General features: G+C 41.4%; 3 protein-coding genes and 1 long non-coding RNA gene across 4 annotated transcripts; 2 read left to right on the top strand and 2 right to left on the bottom strand.

The window, feature by feature from the left end:
- The first annotated feature begins 106 nt into the window (after positions 1-106).
- Positions 107-6,522, top strand: LOC110982779 (arylsulfatase B-like). Its single transcript, XM_022241442.2, has 7 exons — positions 107-1,292; positions 2,387-2,573; positions 3,054-3,247; positions 3,582-3,792; positions 3,886-4,138; positions 4,620-4,801; positions 5,462-6,522. Exons 1-7 carry the CDS (start codon positions 945-947, stop codon positions 5,731-5,733), a joined length of 1,647 nt encoding a protein of 548 aa, XP_022097134.2. The 5' UTR covers positions 107-944; the 3' UTR covers positions 5,734-6,522.
- LOC147797049 (uncharacterized) lies at positions 2,430-8,282 on the bottom strand. The gene is made up of 3 exons (XR_015427395.1): positions 8,072-8,282; positions 7,068-7,162; positions 2,430-2,565 (listed from the first exon to the last, which is right to left on the bottom strand). It is a non-coding gene; the product is annotated as an uncharacterized LOC147797049 (long non-coding RNA).
- Positions 6,651-14,457, top strand: LOC110982781 (DOMON domain-containing protein FRRS1L-like). Its single transcript, XM_022241449.2, has 6 exons — positions 6,651-7,719; positions 8,294-8,572; positions 10,197-10,292; positions 11,098-11,245; positions 11,711-11,899; positions 12,327-14,457. Exons 2-6 carry the CDS (start codon positions 8,294-8,296, stop codon positions 12,413-12,415), a joined length of 801 nt encoding a protein of 266 aa, XP_022097141.2. The 5' UTR covers positions 6,651-7,719; the 3' UTR covers positions 12,416-14,457.
- LOC110982778 (arylsulfatase B-like) lies at positions 13,136-20,209 on the bottom strand. The gene is made up of 7 exons (XM_022241441.2): positions 19,303-20,209; positions 16,778-16,964; positions 16,252-16,445; positions 15,487-15,697; positions 14,618-14,870; positions 14,194-14,375; positions 13,136-13,407 (listed from the first exon to the last, which is right to left on the bottom strand). Exons 1-7 carry the CDS (start codon positions 19,693-19,695, stop codon positions 13,136-13,138), a joined length of 1,692 nt encoding a protein of 563 aa, XP_022097133.2. The 5' UTR covers positions 19,696-20,209.
- Between the last annotated feature and the right edge of the window lie 319 nt (positions 20,210-20,528).

The following is a 20,528-nucleotide window of genomic DNA, read 5'->3' as shown; positions in this document are numbered from 1 at the left end:
CTGCAAGCTGAAAGGCACAGGGTACAAGACCTAGGGTTATTTGCGGATACAGCGCCACCAATAGTCATATTCTGTCAGTGTGACATGTGACGCGTCGTATCACTGTGCATAATCAGGTTACGCACAGGGCCATATTTTTGTGTGAAGAATCATTTTATTTCTCCATGGAAGAATCAATCAGCATGTGTTTATCTTTTTACCATTTCCCGCGCGTTAATCAGCCCCGTAATTTCTGACTAGTTGAAGTAACTGTTCTTTTTATTAAATGGCGTCTGTACATGGTAGTATTTCTTTTTTGTGTGGACACACGTCGTACGCTGTTCATGCACATGTGCATATCGTTAGGATCGAATCAAGGACATTGCACCTGTGAGTGTGACCTTAGCCGGTCGAAACGCTTACAAGTACACGTACATGTACTGTCCATGTACCGTGCTTATTACGCTGGATCGGGCTTCGCTGGGTCAGGGAATTGCGAGTTTTTCTCCTCCCTTACGTCGGTCCATTTTCGGCATATCAAATGCCAACGGGCCTACATGTAGCTATCCTCAGGCATTGTGGTGACTAGGGCCCATGCAGCTTTCACCGTTGCCTGGATGTGGGTTGTAAACTAGTATGGGCATCATCGCGTAGCATCGTGTAACTCTGAAAGAAACTTCGTACGTGTACACTAGACGGTCGGTTGGTTACACTGCTTAGCTTTCTTACACTCAAGCTATGCCCATCATTGTATTGTGACAACCGAGTACAGGGGCATATATCTTCAATTGGCAAGCAATCTGAACCTACAGCCGAGACGGGGAACGTCTCTCAAGCGATCGACGGCGCTGGCGGCGAAGGCCAGGCTAGGCAACTTGAACCGATAGTAATTTGTCCTCATCATCTGTACTTCGCAGTGTTAGGTTTTCGAGGAAAAGGCTGTGGAGTCAGACCGAGGAAAACTTATGGCAACGATTCGACAATTTAGCAATATTTGTAGCCGGATGATGAGACGAACGTTTCTGATAGTTGTCATTGTCGTGGCATTGTTGTTGATGTTGCTCAAAAGGCAAGTCTCTCTACCTTCAGTAAGCGCATCTCTTTCGCTGACTCAGAGAAAACCGAACATTGTGTTTCTTCTAGTTGATGATTTAGGTTATAACGACGTAGGTTATCACGCTAAGAATGGCAAGTCAGCTATCAGAACTCCGGCCATTGACGAACTCGCCGAGCAAGGCGTCAAGTTGGAGAATTACTATGTACAACCTCTGTGTTCTCCAACCAGGAGCCAGCTCATGACGGGCAGGTATCAGGTAAAACTGTCGTCAACGAAAAAGTTTAATTTGGCTTTCGTAATTTGGCCCTCGTGTCACAGTGGGTGATAGGTTAATGTAAGTCCGTATAAAAGTCTTTGAGGATGGGGAAAGGTGGGGGATGACTTACCAGACCATAGAAATTTGAAAAGCTGCAGGGGCAGGAGGCCATAACAGGGGCGATGTTCGTTATAAAGATAAGCGTACATCTGTAATCTGAATCCAATTCACGCAGAGTCTTACATCGGAATGGCATATATTTATGGCTTTATAAAATGGTTGTCCCTTTTTAGTGATATTGCAAGCATTTTAGTCGTTGGGAAATCCTTGAAATTCTTCACAATCTGCTCAATGATTTTGCTCATCACAAAGAGGTGGGCGGATGATTCAATATAGTGCACACAACCCCCCTCAAAAAGTGGGGGATATACCCTCCCCCCATTTACGCCCGTGCTTTGAGATGACGGTTGCATGTACAAAGAATGGACTTTCTGAACTTGGGTGCCCTGGCCTGCAAATCAAAGATTGGGCACGTATTGATGCGTAGAGTTTATGATGAAAGAATAACTTCGAGGAAATCAACTTGAATAACGGTTTCATCGTGTTGTGTTGGATCTCTGAGTGGATAAACCGGTCTCTGCACATCATCCGTGGGATTTTTCTTTTCCTTCTGAGGTTTCATCTAAGAACAAGGTTTACACACCACCGCAAGGCATTGAAGACCGTGATGCTACTACATGTATTTAGGACATCTTTCATGAAGTTCCGAGTGTGTCGATATTTGTATAAGACAAATCTCATGTAGGCTTACAAAACTTGTGTGTTTAAAAAGAACTATACTCGGACAGATCCATTCTAAGATGAGCAACAGTCCCAAAAGTATTTTGGGCTCTTCAGTTTATTAGATATTGACCATCACACAAGATTGGAAAAAGGCCTGAGTGATTGCCTCGCCAATTATTTTGGGGAAAACGCCGGAAGAGGAGCTTAGAGTAAATGCAACGCCCCCACTTAACAAATTTACTAGACCAGTGTAAAGTAATAATCAATTCATTTTGCATACTGAAAACTAAATCTGTTTCATTCATTGTCAGATTCATATGGGGAATCAACACTATTTATTTGAGCATACCAGACCGCAATGCTTACCCCTGGACGAGATAATGCTCCCTCAGATGTTGAAGGAGGCCGGTTACTCGACACACGCAATCGGCAAATGGCATCTAGGTTTCTGCCGCAAAGCCTGCCTTCCGACCAGTAGGGGCTTCGACACCTTTTTTGGTAAAAAAGAAGTGAACTGTACTTTATTTGATTACAGATTTTAAAATATCCATGGCAGACTAGTTCATGGTGATGCCTCCTAAATTTTGGCATTTTTGTTTCATGCGCAAAAAAAGAACTTTGTCAGCTTATCAATGCTTGTTTAATGCCTTTTCAGGTCCGAATGAAGTCTGGCATTTTGTTCTTTTTAAAGAATTACGTTTTTATTGGAATTATTCACATGCACAGTTCCTGAGTCCAACACCTACATTTTGAACCCTATCTTGGCTGGTGTGAATTGGGACCACGTAAATCCAACTTGATTTCACGAGATATTTAGAGAATATTACATCAGTGTATGGTGTGTCATAATCTGTTCTCCCGAAAATCTCCTCGTGTTTGACAAAAGCTCCGAATCTTTCAGATTCAACAGAAATATTTAATGCGGCTTATTTGCCGAAACAGAAAACAGTTAGAGGCTTTGGTCTGCCTTTGCTGTAGGACTTTATACAGGTGGTGGGGATCACTGGTACTATAATCGGACTATCGAAGGTGAGGATACCGGTGGTGGACACGATCTACACCAGGACACCGTACATCATCGCAGGAATGCGGTCGAGTTCGACGGGATCTATAGCGCGGAGCTCTTCACTGCAGAAGCTGAGATAGTCATAAGTCAGCGACAGCCAGATAAGGTGAGATCCAGGTTTGAAAAATTGCGTAAATGGAAATCCATGGAGCACCACTTGGAGAGAAAAAACACGCATATTAAATAGCGTGGGTTTGGGTTTGAAACTTCATTCACTGGGCAGCAACTTATTCCACGTGCCGAGACGTGCCGTGGACGTCGGTATACTTGTAGATGTTACATGCGAGGTGGGACGATACACCTCTCATGTGACATGATATGATACCAGACGCAGTGTATCATCTCTGATGGTCACACGTTCATTAAATTAACAAAATGTCAAAACTTTACAAGAAAAATGGCATGCTTGTAACGTGCGTTTTGATGTGCTCTCTAATCAGCCTTTCTTCCTGTACTTGGCCTACAAGAACGTCCACTCACCAATTCAAGCCCCAGGCCGCTTCTCGGATTCGTACCAAGATTCTATCCAAATCCAGCCTAGGCGGACCTACGCGGGAATGGTCAGCGCCGTGGACGAAAGTGTAAGGAACTTGACCAGAACTCTCAAGGAAGAAGGCGTATGGGATAACACCATAATCATCTTCTCGTCGGGTGAGTAGGCCTCAGAAACACCGAACGATATTGGACAAATGATCGAAAAATGCGCAAGATTTGTGTTCTTTTTTGGTTATATTTTTTTCTCAGACAATGGTGGTTCTTTATACCATGCTGGCAATAACTGGCCGCTTCGTGGCGGGAAGAGTTACTTGAATGAAGGCGGAGTGCGCGCTGTTGGTTTCGTTAGCAGTCCGCTTCTACCTAAAGCCGTGCAGGGTACCATCAATACGCAGCTCATCCATGTCAGCGATTGGTTACCAACCTTGGTGAGGAGCGTTGCTGGAGGCCATACCAACAACATTAAACCTTTAGACGGATATGATGTCTGGAAAACAATCAGGCAAGTGGCTGAGCTTTTTCTGTTCCCATTCTTCGAGGGGTACACGCATAATGGTCTCGTAAATGTTGCATTTGGTTCCTTGGGACACGTCACATCTTCGAGTATAGTTTGTTATCATGAACATTCCTTGGCACCAAAGATCGAACTATCAACAGACTTGCTTGTTATGTCTATTCTCTCTAATTTGTAGTTAGGCCTACACAGAGATTAACGAGAGGTTTAGGTCAAATATTTTGGTCACACTAACGAAGAAAATTGCAAATGCTTAAATACGAATTTATTTTAGTTTACATCTAACCACTTCAGAAAACAATCTCCTCCCTTTCAAACAACCAGAATCCCAGTATGCTGATGAATGTCTCACCAAAAATCCACAAAAGCCCTGTTTGCAGTTAGTTTCGTTGTATTGAATAAATCTTATTTCGGCATGATCAGTGTCACCGAACGCTTCTGTGTCGGTAATATTGTCCTTCTTTTGCAGCAAAGGAGATGTATCACCTCGGAAAGAAATCCTTCACAACATCGATCCCATGTTCAACTTAACCGTATTAACGGACGAGGACAACGCATTCCTAGCCTCTCTTCCCGGGGAAGTTAAATTTGATCCAAGAGTCCGAGCCGCGATAAGAGTCGGTGATTGGAAATTACTGACAGGAACCTCAGGTGAGGTTTTTAAACTTAAGTGAACCTTTTTTTTTGCAAAGTTTCTGATTAAAGAGTAAATGAGGGAACGAGGGCTTAATTCAGGCACTAGAGATACCGATAGTTGATATTGATGGCTTGGTTTTTACCCTTTAAAGGCCTGTTCTTACTTAGCGCAAAAGCAAAATAAAAATTCTAGCGTCAGGTCAATTTGGCCTGTGATTTTGCCAATCTCTAGCGAATCTCGCAACAATTTTTTTCGTGATGTCAAGTCGCTTTGCTGTGCTAACTGCCTGAAGTATAAACCAGCCTTAAAGTGTAGCTGCAATGAATTTTTCATGACACAAGTTTTATGCAACTTTATACTCTTCTTCATTGTACAAGAACTGTTTGAAACCCCTTTTAAAGTAAATGTTTTCAAAATTTTAATCTTTTAAACATTTATAAAAAAGCATTGTCTTGCTTTCCTGGGCAACTGAGGGTGCTGCTGCCGTGATGTCATCAAGGGAAGATTAATGGTTGGGTACATTGGTTTTTCTGTATAAATTGTAAACCCAGAAGTTGCTCACTGCAGCAACTCCAGCATGCAAAGGCCCCACATTCTTTTTAAAAAGGGTTCAATAAAGACAATCTGGTAATAAAGTGCTGTATCATGAATCTTGTTTCTTCTTCACAATCCAGGAACTGATTATTGGGTGCAGCCTCCTGAGTACGCACACGCTATACTGATCCAAGCTTGCGCAGGATATGCAGATACGATCCAACTGTACAACATTAGGTACGACCCGAACGAATCGTGCAATCTTGCAAGGCACAAGAAGGACATTGTCCTGAGACTTCTCCGGCGACTGTACGCCTACCAGTCCGGTGCGGAGCCGGTAGATTTCCCGGAGAGAGACGTCCGAGCAGACCCTCAGTTGCACGGCGGCTTCTGGGAACCGTACCTGGATTGATTGGACACCAGCTTTTTTGTGTTCAGGTTCACCCTCGGTGCATAATGAGACACAGCTTGTGCTAATGACAAAATTAGGTCTATAATGTTGAATTCGGTGATAAAGTAATCCGCAGGAGGGCATGTGTTGGTGAAATACTGTGATTTTTCTTCTGGTGAATTCTTAATAGATGGTGCTGACTGAAATGTATATTTTGAAACCTTTAAAAGAATTTTACTGCATCTTAGTATATACACCACCGTCTACTTCGCCATTCACAGAAAATTTAATATTTCAAACAAAACTTTTTTTGTTTGAAATTTACTGCATGCACAAAATTCTCTGTTATTGGGAGATCATGCATGGTTTAACGGAGTTTTGACCAGTCACCTTATCAACGCAACCCCTGACCTGTAGAGACTTGCCTCTTCGTCAGTACATGTGCAATCCCCACAAAGCCAAAATTTCCTTCCTTTTGCGTGACCTCCATTTATAAGAATAACAAATTTTAGTAATTTCAAGGAGAGAGAAAATACAGGACAAACAAAAGGGCCTTTGACTTGGAAATATTAAAATAATGTTGACATATTGTTTTCAGTGTATGTGTCTTAGAAAAGGTGATTGGTGCCCCAAAAAGGTTCCATGTTATAAGTAAAGCCAGTATTATTTTTGAAGTAACCAAGTGTAAATGTCTATACATGTATTATTTACATGGCATAATGCGCATGCTTGACGTTCAGCTATAGTGGGTTATGTCCATGATTTTTTATGGAATAAAGCTGTCTTCAAAGATCTTTCAAAGCATGTTAACTTTGGCTTTGTAGCGTGTTTACTTTGGAGATACAGTCGATCACATATAAGGAAAGCACTGATAATACGAAGTTTTGTTTATAGCAATGACTGTTTTAGGTGTCAGTCTTTGTTTTTCTTTATTGATGAAAGTGATGATACAAAGTGACTATTACTATTACAACACGGTAAATTGAAAAGTCCCAAAGACATTTTAAAATAGTGTTCTCATTAAACAAGGGCAGATCCAGGGCAGCCAAAAGGGGCTGTGCCTGTGCCCCATCCAAAAAAGGAGTCCCCTTTTTGGGGGAGGGGGGTAATGAAAGGTGATGGGGGTCTGCTTTATTTCCCTTCTTTCCAAAAGCGCGTAAACGGCCCTCAATAAAAGCTCACATAAAAACTTCAACATTTTTCGACCCACGAAACACTTTTGCTCGTCCCTTCCCTGAAAATTGGTTTTGGATGCGCCCTTGGACTTACAAAAATATTTAATGTTCAGAGATGATGACAATCAGTGAAAAGTTCGTTGACCCAAAATCTAATCAAAATAAAAAGGAAAAGTAAACCTTTTGGGGGTTCTCTTCCTCCAACCATAACCTCCATTTATGTGTTATCTCCTATCTTTGCCCTTCACACCATCTGTCCTGGGATCCATGCACATCTAGCAGAAATAAGGTTTTCAATACTTCCATTCAAATGTGAAATGTCAATTTAGAATCTCATGAATTTTCATGAATTGTAAAAGGTCTGCCAGACCTGACCAACAATACTCCATTGAGTGGTTATTAGAATAGGCGATGTACCCTGATTCATTTATCAGCTATGAGAATCTTTGTTTGAACAATGAGGGAATATCCAAAGAGGTTTTGTGAAAGAGCCGTGGTCGGTGATGATGTTTGCTCCGTTTGCATAAGTACACACGAGGCGCACAGACGATACGCTCCTTTGTTACGTGAGGATGAACTCGTGTGCTGCGAACACACACACACATATGCTGACATCAAGACTCATTTGTCAACGGAGCTGAGAGGAAAAAAGAACCGCCAAGGGTGCACGAGGAAGAGATAAAGTGTTTTCTACTAGATGTCTTTTTCTCCAGTCACTTGTAGTCTTTTTAAAGTTACGTATAATACTACTGCCTCTGCCAGAGTTCGCGCCAAAGTGAGGCCCTCAAATACTCGTCGCTTCAGCATACAAACTTCATCGACCAACTAAAAGGTTTGTCCAGAGTTAATGTTATATGGTTTGTTGTTCAAGGTCTAGTCGCTCAGATAGCTGCCGAAACTGCTAGTTAGAGTTTGTTGACAACCGAATATGTCTCAGCATTTAGGTAAGCCGAAAGTTTTTGCACATGGGGATCAAAACAGGCCGCTTTGCAATTAGAAGGCAAAGAAGAACAAGCTCAAATCGAGATTGACTTGAAATTAAACCATGAAGGAGATGATGCATTTGCATTGTATAATTTATACATGTACTGAGTGTCATGACCGCAATTCTGCAATTTCTAATAATCGGTAGGCCTATAATTGATTGGTAGCATTCATTATTGGGTCTGATACAATGTGCTTACCGTGTGAATCAGTTCACATGTCCGTATAATGTTCGCTGATATTCTCTGACACATTTAGTACACGTGGTTCATTTTGAATTATACGACAAGGCAGGCATGATATCACCGAGGTTGAAGCACGGCGAGATACGTTGGTCAAAAAGGACAGATGAATCGAGCATTTGTTGTCTATGATAAAGTGCAAACATCCTCAGTATGCTTTATGGCTCACTCTTCAAACAGATGACGAAGGTCCACATTCCATATGCGTTACTGTATATCCTACACGTGCTATTAGCGTTGAAGTTGACGATGATACGACTGGGGGCGTCCCACATTTCCATTGACGAGTGCGGTGTATTCAAAGGCTGTTTCAGAAGCCCCGTGGATTGCCAGAGTGTGACATCGTGTGACGCCGTCGTGACGTGGCAGGAGACGCCAGACGGAGGATCCTTAATTATTGAATTGGCGGGAATATCACCTGGCTACGTAGCTGTTGGATTTTCTGGTAATCAGCGGATGGTAAGACATTAATATCAATTGATCACTGAGATAAAAAAAACAAGTGCCATATGCATTTCATGTGCTTGTTTTCTATGGGCCAGCGTATAATGATTTATGGCAATGATGAATTATGAATCTCTTTATTTGGTGTGAATTAAACCTTGAAAAAGTATTTTTATATTTATGAAAACAAAAGTTGGAGAGTTGGGCCTTCACAAACTCACCCTAAATTAAATGGCGTGGAAACCCTGGGGGTGGGTACCGTTCCATACTCTTACCACTTTTAGCTGAAGCATTGAGCTCCCTATTGAGACTTTCCCCCAAACCATAAAATTCGTATCAGGGGCAGATGCAGCTGTCATAGAAAATTATGGCTTCCATTAAAGAAATTGTGCCTACAATTCATCATTACATTAAAGTTCTAACAATAATAATAACAGACATTTTGAAAAAAGTCAAATCTGAAGCTTTTTGTAAAGTTTCCCGCCTTTAAGAGGCGTGGCTGTCATTTTAAAGAAGTGGGGTGGGATTTTTAGTTACCGTAAAATATTTGAATTTTTTTTCAAAAATGCACAAATACTTCCGTTGACATGAAACGTTCAGCGTTTACCTTTTTGAATCCTTCTGGCCTTCAGACACGCACACAGGGCAATTCCCGGCAAAATTAAAATATTTCACTATAGAACCAAGCTAGCTTACTAGAACTTTAATTCATAAACGAAAAAATTTTTTTTTTAAATTACAGAAGTTAGAGAGAGTGCCATTACCTGTTACTTTCAATTACATGTTTTTAAAAAAGTCCTTTCGTTTACGCATTTTTAGCAATAAGGAGCTCGTTATTAGAATGATACATTTCATTGCTGCGAGAAACGGTCCATTTTGTTCACATTATAAATAATCTACATTTTAGCGTGACACCCTGCTGCGCCACATCTTTCAACTTGATTAAACCCAGTAAGCACTGCATATAACCAAGATCACAGAGCCGTCCTGGGGCGTCATTAACCGATATGGTTATACCGGCTGTATCAGCTGCAGTGGATACAGAAATGTTTCATGCGGCAATGCCGTATCTGTCTTTGAGTCTGTTCAGAGGAGGTGAGGGACACATGGCATATGTTCCTGACTGCAGTTATTTGAGTAGATGTTTTACCTGTACAACATTGGGCTTGGCCGAGGGTCAAAGCCTTGGTATAACGTCCTGCTACAATACCCTCTCTGTGGCCCTCCCAAGAAGTTTTAAATGGGGGATATGCATACTCTTGTAATGAGTGCCCTATTTGTAGAAATGGCAGCCACAGCAATAAAAATTCGAATCCGTGTTGGCTTCATAAATGCTTGAGAAATTCTAGTCTGTTGTTTAAAGATGGCCATATTTTTTAAAGTTGGGGTAACGAGTGACCCTAATTTTTCCGATGGCTGCCACGCCCCTAATGGTCCAATTTGCACGTGGCCCCAGAATGAATGTAAAATTGAGCGTCAGTGCTAAGAAAGCCTCTTTACAGCCACTATACAACTAACAAAGTGTGGAGATCACAATTGAAGATAGTTGTCATATAATGGAAAAACTTGCCATTCAACTGTTACAGCAACAATATTTTCTCTAAATTTCTTTTGGTGTTGTTTATTTGACTGTATTTAGTCGAACACAGACGTCTTAGCTTGTGTTGATAACAATGGAGCAACACTGAAACATTTCTACAATCCAGTTCGCCATGTGAATGAACCTCGGACGCAGGTGTGTATTATGAAAGGATAACGAAATGTTTCAAACGATGGCCGTTTTGTTGAATTTGAAAAAAAAGCTCAAACAGTCTCCCGAATGGTAAGAACTATTGAATCCTAAAAGTGCTGTGGACTGAAATGCAACTGTTGGTGTCAACTGATGGTCACTGCCTCTTTGTTTATAGATGTAGTCCTATATGTTTTGATACTAATCGCTTAATTGCGCATTTTTATCTCATCATTTTAAAAATACACTCGATTTACAGACAGTGTGGACGGTACAAGGACTTTTGTAACGTGAAACCAGCTTTGGAGCAAGTAAATGTGAGGGGAGTGTCGGCCGTATTTTGGACTCAATAGTCTGAGATTCCTGTTCTGCGCATGTCCTTTTAATAGCTAAATGTCTACAACTCATGGCACAGAACTAACAGTTGTTAAAGGGCAGAACAGACAATCCTTTACTGAGTTGACACATTCTGTTTTTGTTGACACTTGCCAGCTAACATCTGCTATTATAACGAAAATTAAGAAAACCCCGTTGTGGATTCTCAATTTTCTGTCCATTTGCATGTTGTTATAGGAATAAAGTTTTAACACGACAGTGTGTCCTCAGTGGCGTTGGCGGGGGGGGGCAAGGTGGCCGTTGTCCTTGTCCTATTGCCAGATCTTTTCTCTTTTTAAGAACGGAAATTGCTTAGTACTATATCGCCTTATTTGCTTGTTGCGGGCGAGCATTTTTTTGCAGATTTTATCGAGAAAAACCTGGATAAGGAAGTTGTCGCTGTTCTCATTTCCAAGTCTAAATTTCCTATTTCCAGGTCGGAGTTGCAGACGTGACTGCTTCGTCAGCCGATGGCGTAATCCAGTGCCGATTCAAGCGTGTCAAGAGCCTCGACGGAAACCAAGAGTTTGCGGACCTGAGAGAAGATACGTATGTCCTGCTCGCCAGAGGGCTTCAAAGTGATGGTCAGTTAATTGCCATATTTAAATGTTATTTCTGAGAAAAAAATTAGTCGTTGCACATAAATTTCAAATATTCAAAGATGTGTCTAGGCTGCAGTAAGAAGTGCTTTTAAGTCACATGAAAACTCATTTCCTCTCAATATTTACGACGTCTATTTATAGTTCTGTCAATTTCAGCCATTAGTTGTCCAAGTTCACAAGCGCCCTTCTGTTGTACAGAATTAATAACAAACTGAGAATAAAGGCTTAAGAAACAAATATGTTTGACATAATTAATAAACACTCTGCAGAAATCTGATCAACAACCGTTTAGGGTCAATGTATGAATGTAAACACCTCGGTCAGATGACTCTCTGGACCCCTTTTCAGGTCGAGATGACCCGGTCCCAAGGTCAATTTATACCCAGGAGATTATAGTGCCACCCAGAAAGATCAGTATTTTTGGCCCGATTTGTTTCTGTTCTGTAGGTTTCCTGACCTACCATACGCTGGGCTATTTCATCAGCAGCACAAAACAGAATTTCTCAGTTTACCGAGCCGCCGATGACTTGACGACAGCGTTTCCACCTTATCATGACGGCAATTCAACCCAGAGAACCCTCCTGCCAACAGACTTCCTCAATACGGAGGCCTCGCCCAGGCTTACAGCACCAAGCAGTACGTGTCACATAGTTATAATCAGACCACTGTTATGGCAAGTTATCCACAGACTTCGAAGATTCAAGGTTTCCAAATAAGGCCCAAGTTTTTATCCCAATATACCGGTATAAAAGATCTCATTCTTCTGCAATCAATCTGAAAGGGACTGCTAGAAATGGAACGAGTCCAAAACTGCATATTGCATGGCGTGATTGGTCATTAATTATGTCTGGTTGCACACATTGATCGGAGGTACGTGCGCATCTCACGTCCAACTGGTGCCACACAGACGTAAAATACACATTTGACATAATTAACCTGCGAACTTCAGCACAAATCGCTCATGCCACAGATGTATTCGTTATAACAAATTTGTACGACTTCAGTCTTTTTCCTCCTTCATTGCTGTACTTACCGTGATTTCTTTTCCCCTTTCCGACTGTAGGTAACGGGGCCAGCAAGCAATACATCTCCCTCACCGCAGTTTCCTTTTTAACGGTTCCAAGTGTTTGTAACATGCTAAGAATAGTTTAACACTGTTGCCAACACTTTTGAAATCGATCTATGTAGAAATTATTTTGATTGATTTCTGGAATTGCAGAAGGGTTAAAGTAAACATCCACACAGTGGAAAATATGGTGGAAATAATGACCTACAGTAAAATTAAGAATATCATACTCACCTAAAATCTATTATTCTTGTTTCATAAAAACTTTTATATTAATATACCAATTTTCAGCAAACGCCAATTAGTTTACAATATAATCAAACAATAGTCCTTCATGTATTTGACTAAACAGTGTAATGTTCTCACAATATGATGTAAAAAATTCATGAATTATATTTTGTATACAAAATTAACATTTTATAGCGTAATTAACAGCCCTACGTGTTTGCGTATTGCACCTGCCAATATATACTCTGTTTTATTGTATTAGCTGTCGTAGTAATTTTTCAAGAACAAGAAAAATCAAATTCCGCATTTTTTCGGTCAGTATCAGTTTAATTTTACACATTGTTCCTGAAATATAGGGCCCTCTTGATGTGCCTTAGTTATTGAATACGGGCGTGTTCACAATAGTGCGCCTCCAAGAGTTTGCAACGCGTTAGCCATTCACAGTACGCGAAATTTGTCGGCCCAAAGCCGTTTGGAAAGGGTCGACAAATTTCGCGCGTTGTGATTGGCCAACGCGTTGCAAACTCTTGGAGGCGCACTATTGTGAATCACCCGTACTGGCGGGAGGGCCCCGTTCATCAATCTAGATATGGCATCCAGAATCCGCCGTGGAGCTGTGGGTTAGCCCTTTCGTCGGTCGCTGGGAAGTCGACCGGGACTGAGACCGACTGATAGTACTGCAGTCGCTGAAGGAGCTTAAGAACGATCTCCTTGTTGTCGCGGGCCACGTTGCAGGTCTCACGAGGGTCGTATCTGATGTTGTACAGTTGAATGGCGTTGGAAGAACCCGGACAAGTTTTGGCAGGGATGACGTCAGGAGATTCAGGCGGTCTACGCCATTTTGAACTCCCTAGTGATGATCAAATTTTTATTTAAGAAAAAAATTGATTTAACTAAAACCACAATCCGCCTGTTGACAGGACCGCAAGTCGGCAAAAGGTGGGGAAAGGTTGTTAAAAGTAAACTTTAGAGCAGAGCAGGCATCATTCCAGTGAGAATGTGGTTTCCATTTCAGGGAAACCAAACGCTCTTCATTAGAATGAGTTGACACAGTGACACAAAACAGTCGTCAGTGTTTCTGCCCAATGAAATCGAACATTCAGCCATAAAAAGAAGCAGGAAATCCTCTTTGAACGTGCCTTTCACGCCAACCAGGAAATCACACTCAGTACATCCGTGACGGCGCCTCAGGGAGGCTGCCATTTGTAAGATCAGCCGAAAAACAGCACGTATTGAAACCTCCAACCTGTTTATGTGTATGTCCTGGCAAGTTTTCCCATGTCAGTCTGATTGGTTTGGAGGGCATCAAGTGACTTTGACAAGTATGTGTTACCTGGTTTTCGGAATGATTGTCGGAATGGAAACTTCCCACAACTTATCAGGCATCCATGCCACAGGGCACATAGAAAATGCGTCTTCAGAAAGGCATCTCAGTGTAATCACGTTGCGATTTCCCAAAGTACTGAACATGCAGTTCTTAACATGAACAACCAGGGAAATGACAGTTCAGATTAGAATATTTCTAATATTCGACAGAATTAAAAAAGACCACAGCTTCCTGGGGAATTGTAGAGTTTTGTCCTAACATTTCCTCTGTAAATTTCTTTTGTGCAGTTAATGTGTTTGTGGTAATTACCTGACGCTCCGGTTAGTAATTTCCAATCACCGACTCTGATTGCTGCGCAAATACCAGGGTCGAAGTTATGATCTCCTGCCAACGAGGTTAACAATGCTTGGTCCTCCAGGCTAAGACTTTCATAGTCCTGCATGGGATCGATGTTGTGAAGAATCTCAGTACGGGGTGATGCGGCTCTTTCGCTGCATGAAGTGAAAATAAAATGTTGTAAAAATCTGAAATGGAACTATTAAAAATCCGAAGTAGAACCTTAAAAGTAATAAAGTTGTTTCATACATCTTCTGTAGTTTAAGCCCCCAGGCCCCTCCCTTCCCCCGGGTGTGCCAAGGAGATGATGGCTATTACCCGAAGGAAGACAGTTGAAATCGTCACAATTTCACTGCAACCTCTTGGATCCCAAACGATTGAATTTTGTTCACCTCACCTGATTGTTTTCCATACATCATATCCATCTAAAGGTTTGGTGTTGTTGGTATGGCCACCAGCAACGCTCCTTACTAGGGTTGGTAACCAATCGCTGACATGGATGAGCTCCGCATTGACGGTACCCTGCACGGCTTTAGGTAGAAGCGGACTGCTGACGAAACCAACAGCCCGCACTCCGCCTTCGTTCAAGTTCTTCTTTCCGCCACGAAGGGGCCAATTGTTACCCTGACTGGTTAATGATCCACCGTTATCTATTCAAAAAGGAAAATTTCACAAGTTTCCGTGGTGTGTATACGATGATTTATTTGTAATGACATGTACACCCGAAAGCTTCACTTGTAGCGTCTTTCGCCCCTTGGAGAGTAGGGGTTACCAGAATTCAAAGACTGTATTGAAATATATACAGAAAGTGCGCTTAGTTTCGCCTGCTACATTTGTCATCATTTTAGTATTATTTTGATCTTTTGAATGGAAATGCACTTTCTCAATTTTTGGTACGTACTGACCCTTATTCACCAGTTGTAATAGTTCTCGATTATTTCAAATATTAAGAAAACTGTGCAAAAACTGTACAAAAAGACTTTAACCGTTTTGACAACCGTCAGGCTGCTCAAGTGTACTGGCTGCTTAGGCCCGATATAAATGATTGCCTTGCCCTTTCAATTGTGACCAATTAGGTAACACGATGGAGTCACCTGACGGTGAAAGAAAACGAACAGACTTGGTTTCTTCTTATTTAAACAATGACTCAGATTGGCAGGCACACAAGACTGCTTAAACTTTATGTTCACTCATTAATTAAAAAAAACAGATCCGGGAGAGCATAATTTTATTATACTAAAGAAGGGAAAATGAGACGGTACCCACCCGACGAGAAGATAATAATTGTGTTATCCCAAACGCCTTCCTCCTTGAGTGTCCTTGTCAGGTTTCTGACGCTTTCATCCACAGCGCTGACCATTCCGGCGTATGTCCGTCTGTGGTTTGCGCTAATGGAATCTTGGTATAAATTCTTGTAACGTTGAGGGGCTTGGATTGGAAAGTGAACATTCTTGTAGGCCAGATACAGGAAGAACGGCTGGTGGGTAAAAACGATTAAGCCACTCAGAGTGGATCCGGAACCAATTTTTAAGGGGGGGGGGCTCTGAGTGGCAAAAATGTGGAGGTCTCTTTAGTACGTAACATTTTATGGCTTTTGAGGATTGTTGATCAATTTTGGGGGGATGTTGGCATGCTTTGGGCGACAGTGGAATGAAAACGTCCCTGAAAATTTCCTTTTTCTCATCATATTTCAAATAAAGTCCCAAGCGTTGAACCAGTATGTCGTTACCCCGAATAGCGTTATTTCGGCCAATAGCATAGCCTGTCGGTCGTTGTTACTAAGAAACAGAATCGTTGCCATTGTAAGGGAAAGACTTTGTTTGTTTGTTGTTTGTTTGTTTTCCTGTCTTGTTTTATGAGTAGAAAATTCCAAGATTTTAGAAAGAACTTCATCACTAGAACATCAATTTTAAGGTATAGAATTCAAACCAAATATCCACAAGTTTGGAGTGCGGTATCTTTTCAAGGTTGACATATATTTTGTATTAAAATTCTGTCCAAAGGCACATCAGTATAATCTCTTTTTAATACCCTGTCCCTCCGGTGTTGTTTGATAATCTTCTGGGCACGCGATGTGAAGAGTTCAGCGCTGTAGATACCGTCATACTGACGCACATTCTTCAGTTCCTCTGTGGTATCATCATGCAGGTCGTGTCCCGAGACGTGTCTGTGACTTTCCATGGAGCGATTATAGTACCAGTGATCTCCCCCACCCGTATATAAGCCTGTGATAAAAAAAACCGGACAATTATTTCGGATTAAATATTTCCTGGCTATACATTATCTTATTTGGCATATCCAACCGCGGGGGGGGGGGGGTAAACTTCAGAACTAACAACATACAAGACGTATGTTATAATCTCCAAGCAACACTACTCCACACTTGAACATTCCAAACAGGAGCGAAAGCTTCCGAATGCTGACAAAAACGATTTCACATTGGTACATTTTCGAGACTGTTACGCGGGTTCCCAGTTCAGTCACTTGATTTAAACGAGTACCTGTCCATCATTCAGTTTTGAACAGTATGGTCATGGACCCAGACTACTTAGCCTACCAAAGAATGTGTCGAATCCCCTGCTGGTTGGTAGACAAGCTCGATGGCAGAAGCCGAGATGCCATTTGCCAATTGCGTGCGTCGAGTAGCCAACTTCCTTCAACTTGGTCGGTAGAGTGACTTCATCCAGCGGCAAACATTGTGGTCGGCTGTGCTCAAACAAGTAGTGCTGAATTCCCATACGGATCTTTGGGACGGAAGGAGTTAAGACAGTGAAGATAAACACTTCAGTTTTAAGGCTCCTGCCGAAAGAGTTCAGGCTCATGCTTTTGCTAGGTTAAAGCAGACATAGTCATCTTTTGATTGTTCGGGAGCTTTAAAAAAATGAAACAACAACGAATAATTTAAGTTCAATTTTAAGAAAATTACAATAATTTTTAATTGAGAAAAAATAATCTAAAAATGATAGTTGTGTGTATAAAACAGAAATTTTAGAATAATGTGAGGACTTGTAAGTTCAAACAAAACTTGCTTGAGAAAAACTGAAAGAAATTAATGATAAATTGATGCCGAGTTAACTGGCACCAGAGATAACACCGCATGTAAGGTTGATTGACATATGGGACATCATTTAGCATTGAGGAATAAGTCTATTCTTCCGGCCACGTAGACGCAGGTGTAGACATTGGTGGTGGAGTTGTTTTTGAGTGCATTAGGGTGTCGGATGAGCGCAAACATAAGACATTATGTAAGCTGTGCCATCGCCGCCTTGCAAGAAATAACCTCGTGAAGATGATGTAGGCTCTAGGTTTCAATTTGATTTCGTAGTCACTGCTTAGTCGCAGCCATTGTAACATTTGGATGGGTCAGCTCCCAGGTTTCCCTTCAAGCTGGATTCTTAACAAAAGGCAGGTGTGAGAGCAATATGGTGTGATGTTTCAGGGGACTTGTTTCCCTTGACAGGATCACGAATATAAGCCCCACATGAATGTCAGAGCCTTGGAGAAGAAACCCAAGGCGAGGCACTGATTAGAGTGTGCGTGTTGATTTCTTATATACGAATTTTCCATTTGGAGACAACTTTATACGATCAAGTAAAAAGAGGCTTGCGAAGCGTCCCGATATGCAGTAAACGGTAGCTCTTGCAATAATGGTATATAAAAGAGATCGATTTTATTTGTTCATGGGACATAAGGACCACCCCCATCAACAACAGGTCCTCCAAGAACCTGAAAATTAGCATGAACAATGTATGTTCAAGGAAGTGATTTGAATGAGCAAACGTTTATGCTAACTAAGGGTTATTGTCTTTTAAAACACCGAACGAAAAACATATTCGCCCTTAAAATAATAAGCAGTAGGCAGGTCCAATTGGTTTATATTCTTAATGTCTTATAACGAAGAGCTTCCTCCATTGAAATTTCTCCCTGACTGTGTGTCAGGTGTTCTAGTTTTTCTGACGGTCCGTCTTAAAGGAACATGCTCATTAAGTGATGGAAGGACAGTGTCACTTGAATTTGTTTCATTTAGGAGTTGACACTGTTGCCTATGATCTGATGAGTATCTCCGCCATTTTGCAGCGGCCGTGTATTCTAGATAAGTTAGCAAACTTGAAACTTGAATATGTGCTTGTTATTTCCGAAGCATTACCAAATCCTTCTTTAAATTAGAGCATGTATTCCGTTCTAAGTATTCCGTTACCAGTGTGAACACAATACCGATATTCCGTCCCCTATCACAGCAGTGCGTTTGTAGAATGATGCCATGAATTAGCCACATTTGAACATCAATTTTATGTAATGTTTTTTTGGAGGAGGGGTACCAAATTCATCTTAATTGTGTTTAAACAAGTGTTTGTATTCCACCATCAAGGGTTGTCGTGGCTTAAAGGTGGCGTGTGACGGCCTACTTATGAACATGTACAAAACGTTTGTTGATGCAAATTCACTGATTATATTTGGTCATCATTTTGTTTAAAAGCATAATTATTTACAACCGGGGGCCAATTTCACAGTGCTGCTTAAGCGAAAAACGTCTTATAATGTGTATTGTTTTGGAATGGTATTTACCTGTCTTTTGGTTAGCATGCCAATCACATAGAGTTTGAGTCGGTAACCTTTGTTTGTTAAGCAAGGTTTTTTCGTGCTTAAGCAAATTCTATGCTTAAGCAGCTCTATGAAATTGGCCCCCAGGAGTCTAGACTCAAATATATGAAAATACTGAGCAGAAAGTGAGCCTAATACTTGAGAAGAAAATTCATTCCGAAGCGAAAATCAAATATTTGTTTAGGAAATGATTAGCTCTGCTCAGGATATATCTTCTTTCGGTACAACCATGAGCCCCAAAGGGATATTGAATCTACCCTCTGCCTGTAAAAATTGTTTTAATAGGCAATTAATTATGCAAATCACTTTTTTGCATCTAAGCTTATTCTACACATGGCGTATTATCTTGTATACAAGGCAGTTTTTCTGAATTAGTCTGGGTTTTTGGAGCGCCAAACAGCTGCAAAACTGAAGCAATAGAAAGCAACCATTTCAAAAATAAACCTGAAACTTGGGGTCTATTCCATGTTTGGATGTTACCTGATACCTGCCCGTCATGAGCTGGCTCCTGGTTGGAGAACACAGAGGTTGTACATAGTAATTCTCCAACTTGACGCCTTGCTCGGCGAGTTCGTCAATGTTCGGAGTTCTGATAGCTGACTTGCCATTCTTAGCGTGATAACCTACGTCGTTATAACCTAAATCATCAACCAGAAGAAACACAATATTCGGTTTCTGTCCAGTTCCCTCTGCTGTGGGTAAAAAATGTTTTGGATCATCCCCACGGGGTTTGTAATAGAGTACGGAATCAGTTTCGATACGAAGATGACCAGGTGATACTTGAAGCACAAGCAGCAACGCTACAGCAGCAGCGATCGACGCGAGAATTAAGAATTTCGACGGCTGACAGCTGACAAGACGGACAATTGCCATGTTGACCAGTCGACATACAGATCAGCTCCCTGTCTTTGAAAATCAATCCCAAGACCGCCAGACTGTGTTGCGATGAAGAACCCGGGAGTTGAAGGCTCACTCGTCCCCCATCCAACCATTCCACATGTGTATGTGTGCTGCAACATGTAGTAAACGGTTTCCACGCAGACCGTCAGCTTCTATGTTCACGTATTGATTATAAGGCTTGAAAAACACGCCATGATCGATGACTTTTTAACAAGTTCGACTGCGAATCTCCCGTTATTCCATTGTGAGAGACGACATTCAAGAGCTAGTGCTTTCAGAAGGCAAACACAGTAAACGTGTTGCGTTCAGGTTAACAGCTTTTGGTTTTCACAAATTCTGTTCGATTGGCTACCGTACTGCAGTGACTCATAATAACGCGTCAACTTGGCTTTCCTGTAGAAAAAAAAAACAGTGTTATTATTGGATCAAAAGCTAACAAGTACATATGCTGTGTCAAATGTTGCGTACCATTGAAAAAGGTGACGCTGTGTTGAAAAACTAACGTAGGCCTAATGCGAGATTTTAAATCATGTAGATTCCGTCTTGCCTTTTGTTTTCAGTTTCATTAAACTGACACCCCTTCAAGGTCACACTCGATGGATTTCCGCTATCTGCTAATCTCAAAGCACATGTCAGTTTCGAGGGGCGGGACGGTTTTGTTGACACTCTTGGACAAAATGTTGGGAGTGGAGTTTAGATCTTTCAGATCATTACTGGCTAGGTATTTGTAATATTGGCCACTCAATTCAGTGAGTGGGAGGTTCTCTCTAGAAATGATTGAACACTTCCGAGCTTTTTAAAGATTG

This window comes from Acanthaster planci, linkage group LG12 (genome assembly GCF_054643075.1).
Source record: "Acanthaster planci isolate LZ-2023a linkage group LG12, COTS_SCS, whole genome shotgun sequence".
NCBI classification, from domain to species: domain Eukaryota; kingdom Metazoa; phylum Echinodermata; class Asteroidea; order Valvatida; family Acanthasteridae; genus Acanthaster; species Acanthaster planci.
Note: the sequence above shows the minus strand (reverse complement) of the source record. Positions and strands in the feature narration are given on the sequence as shown.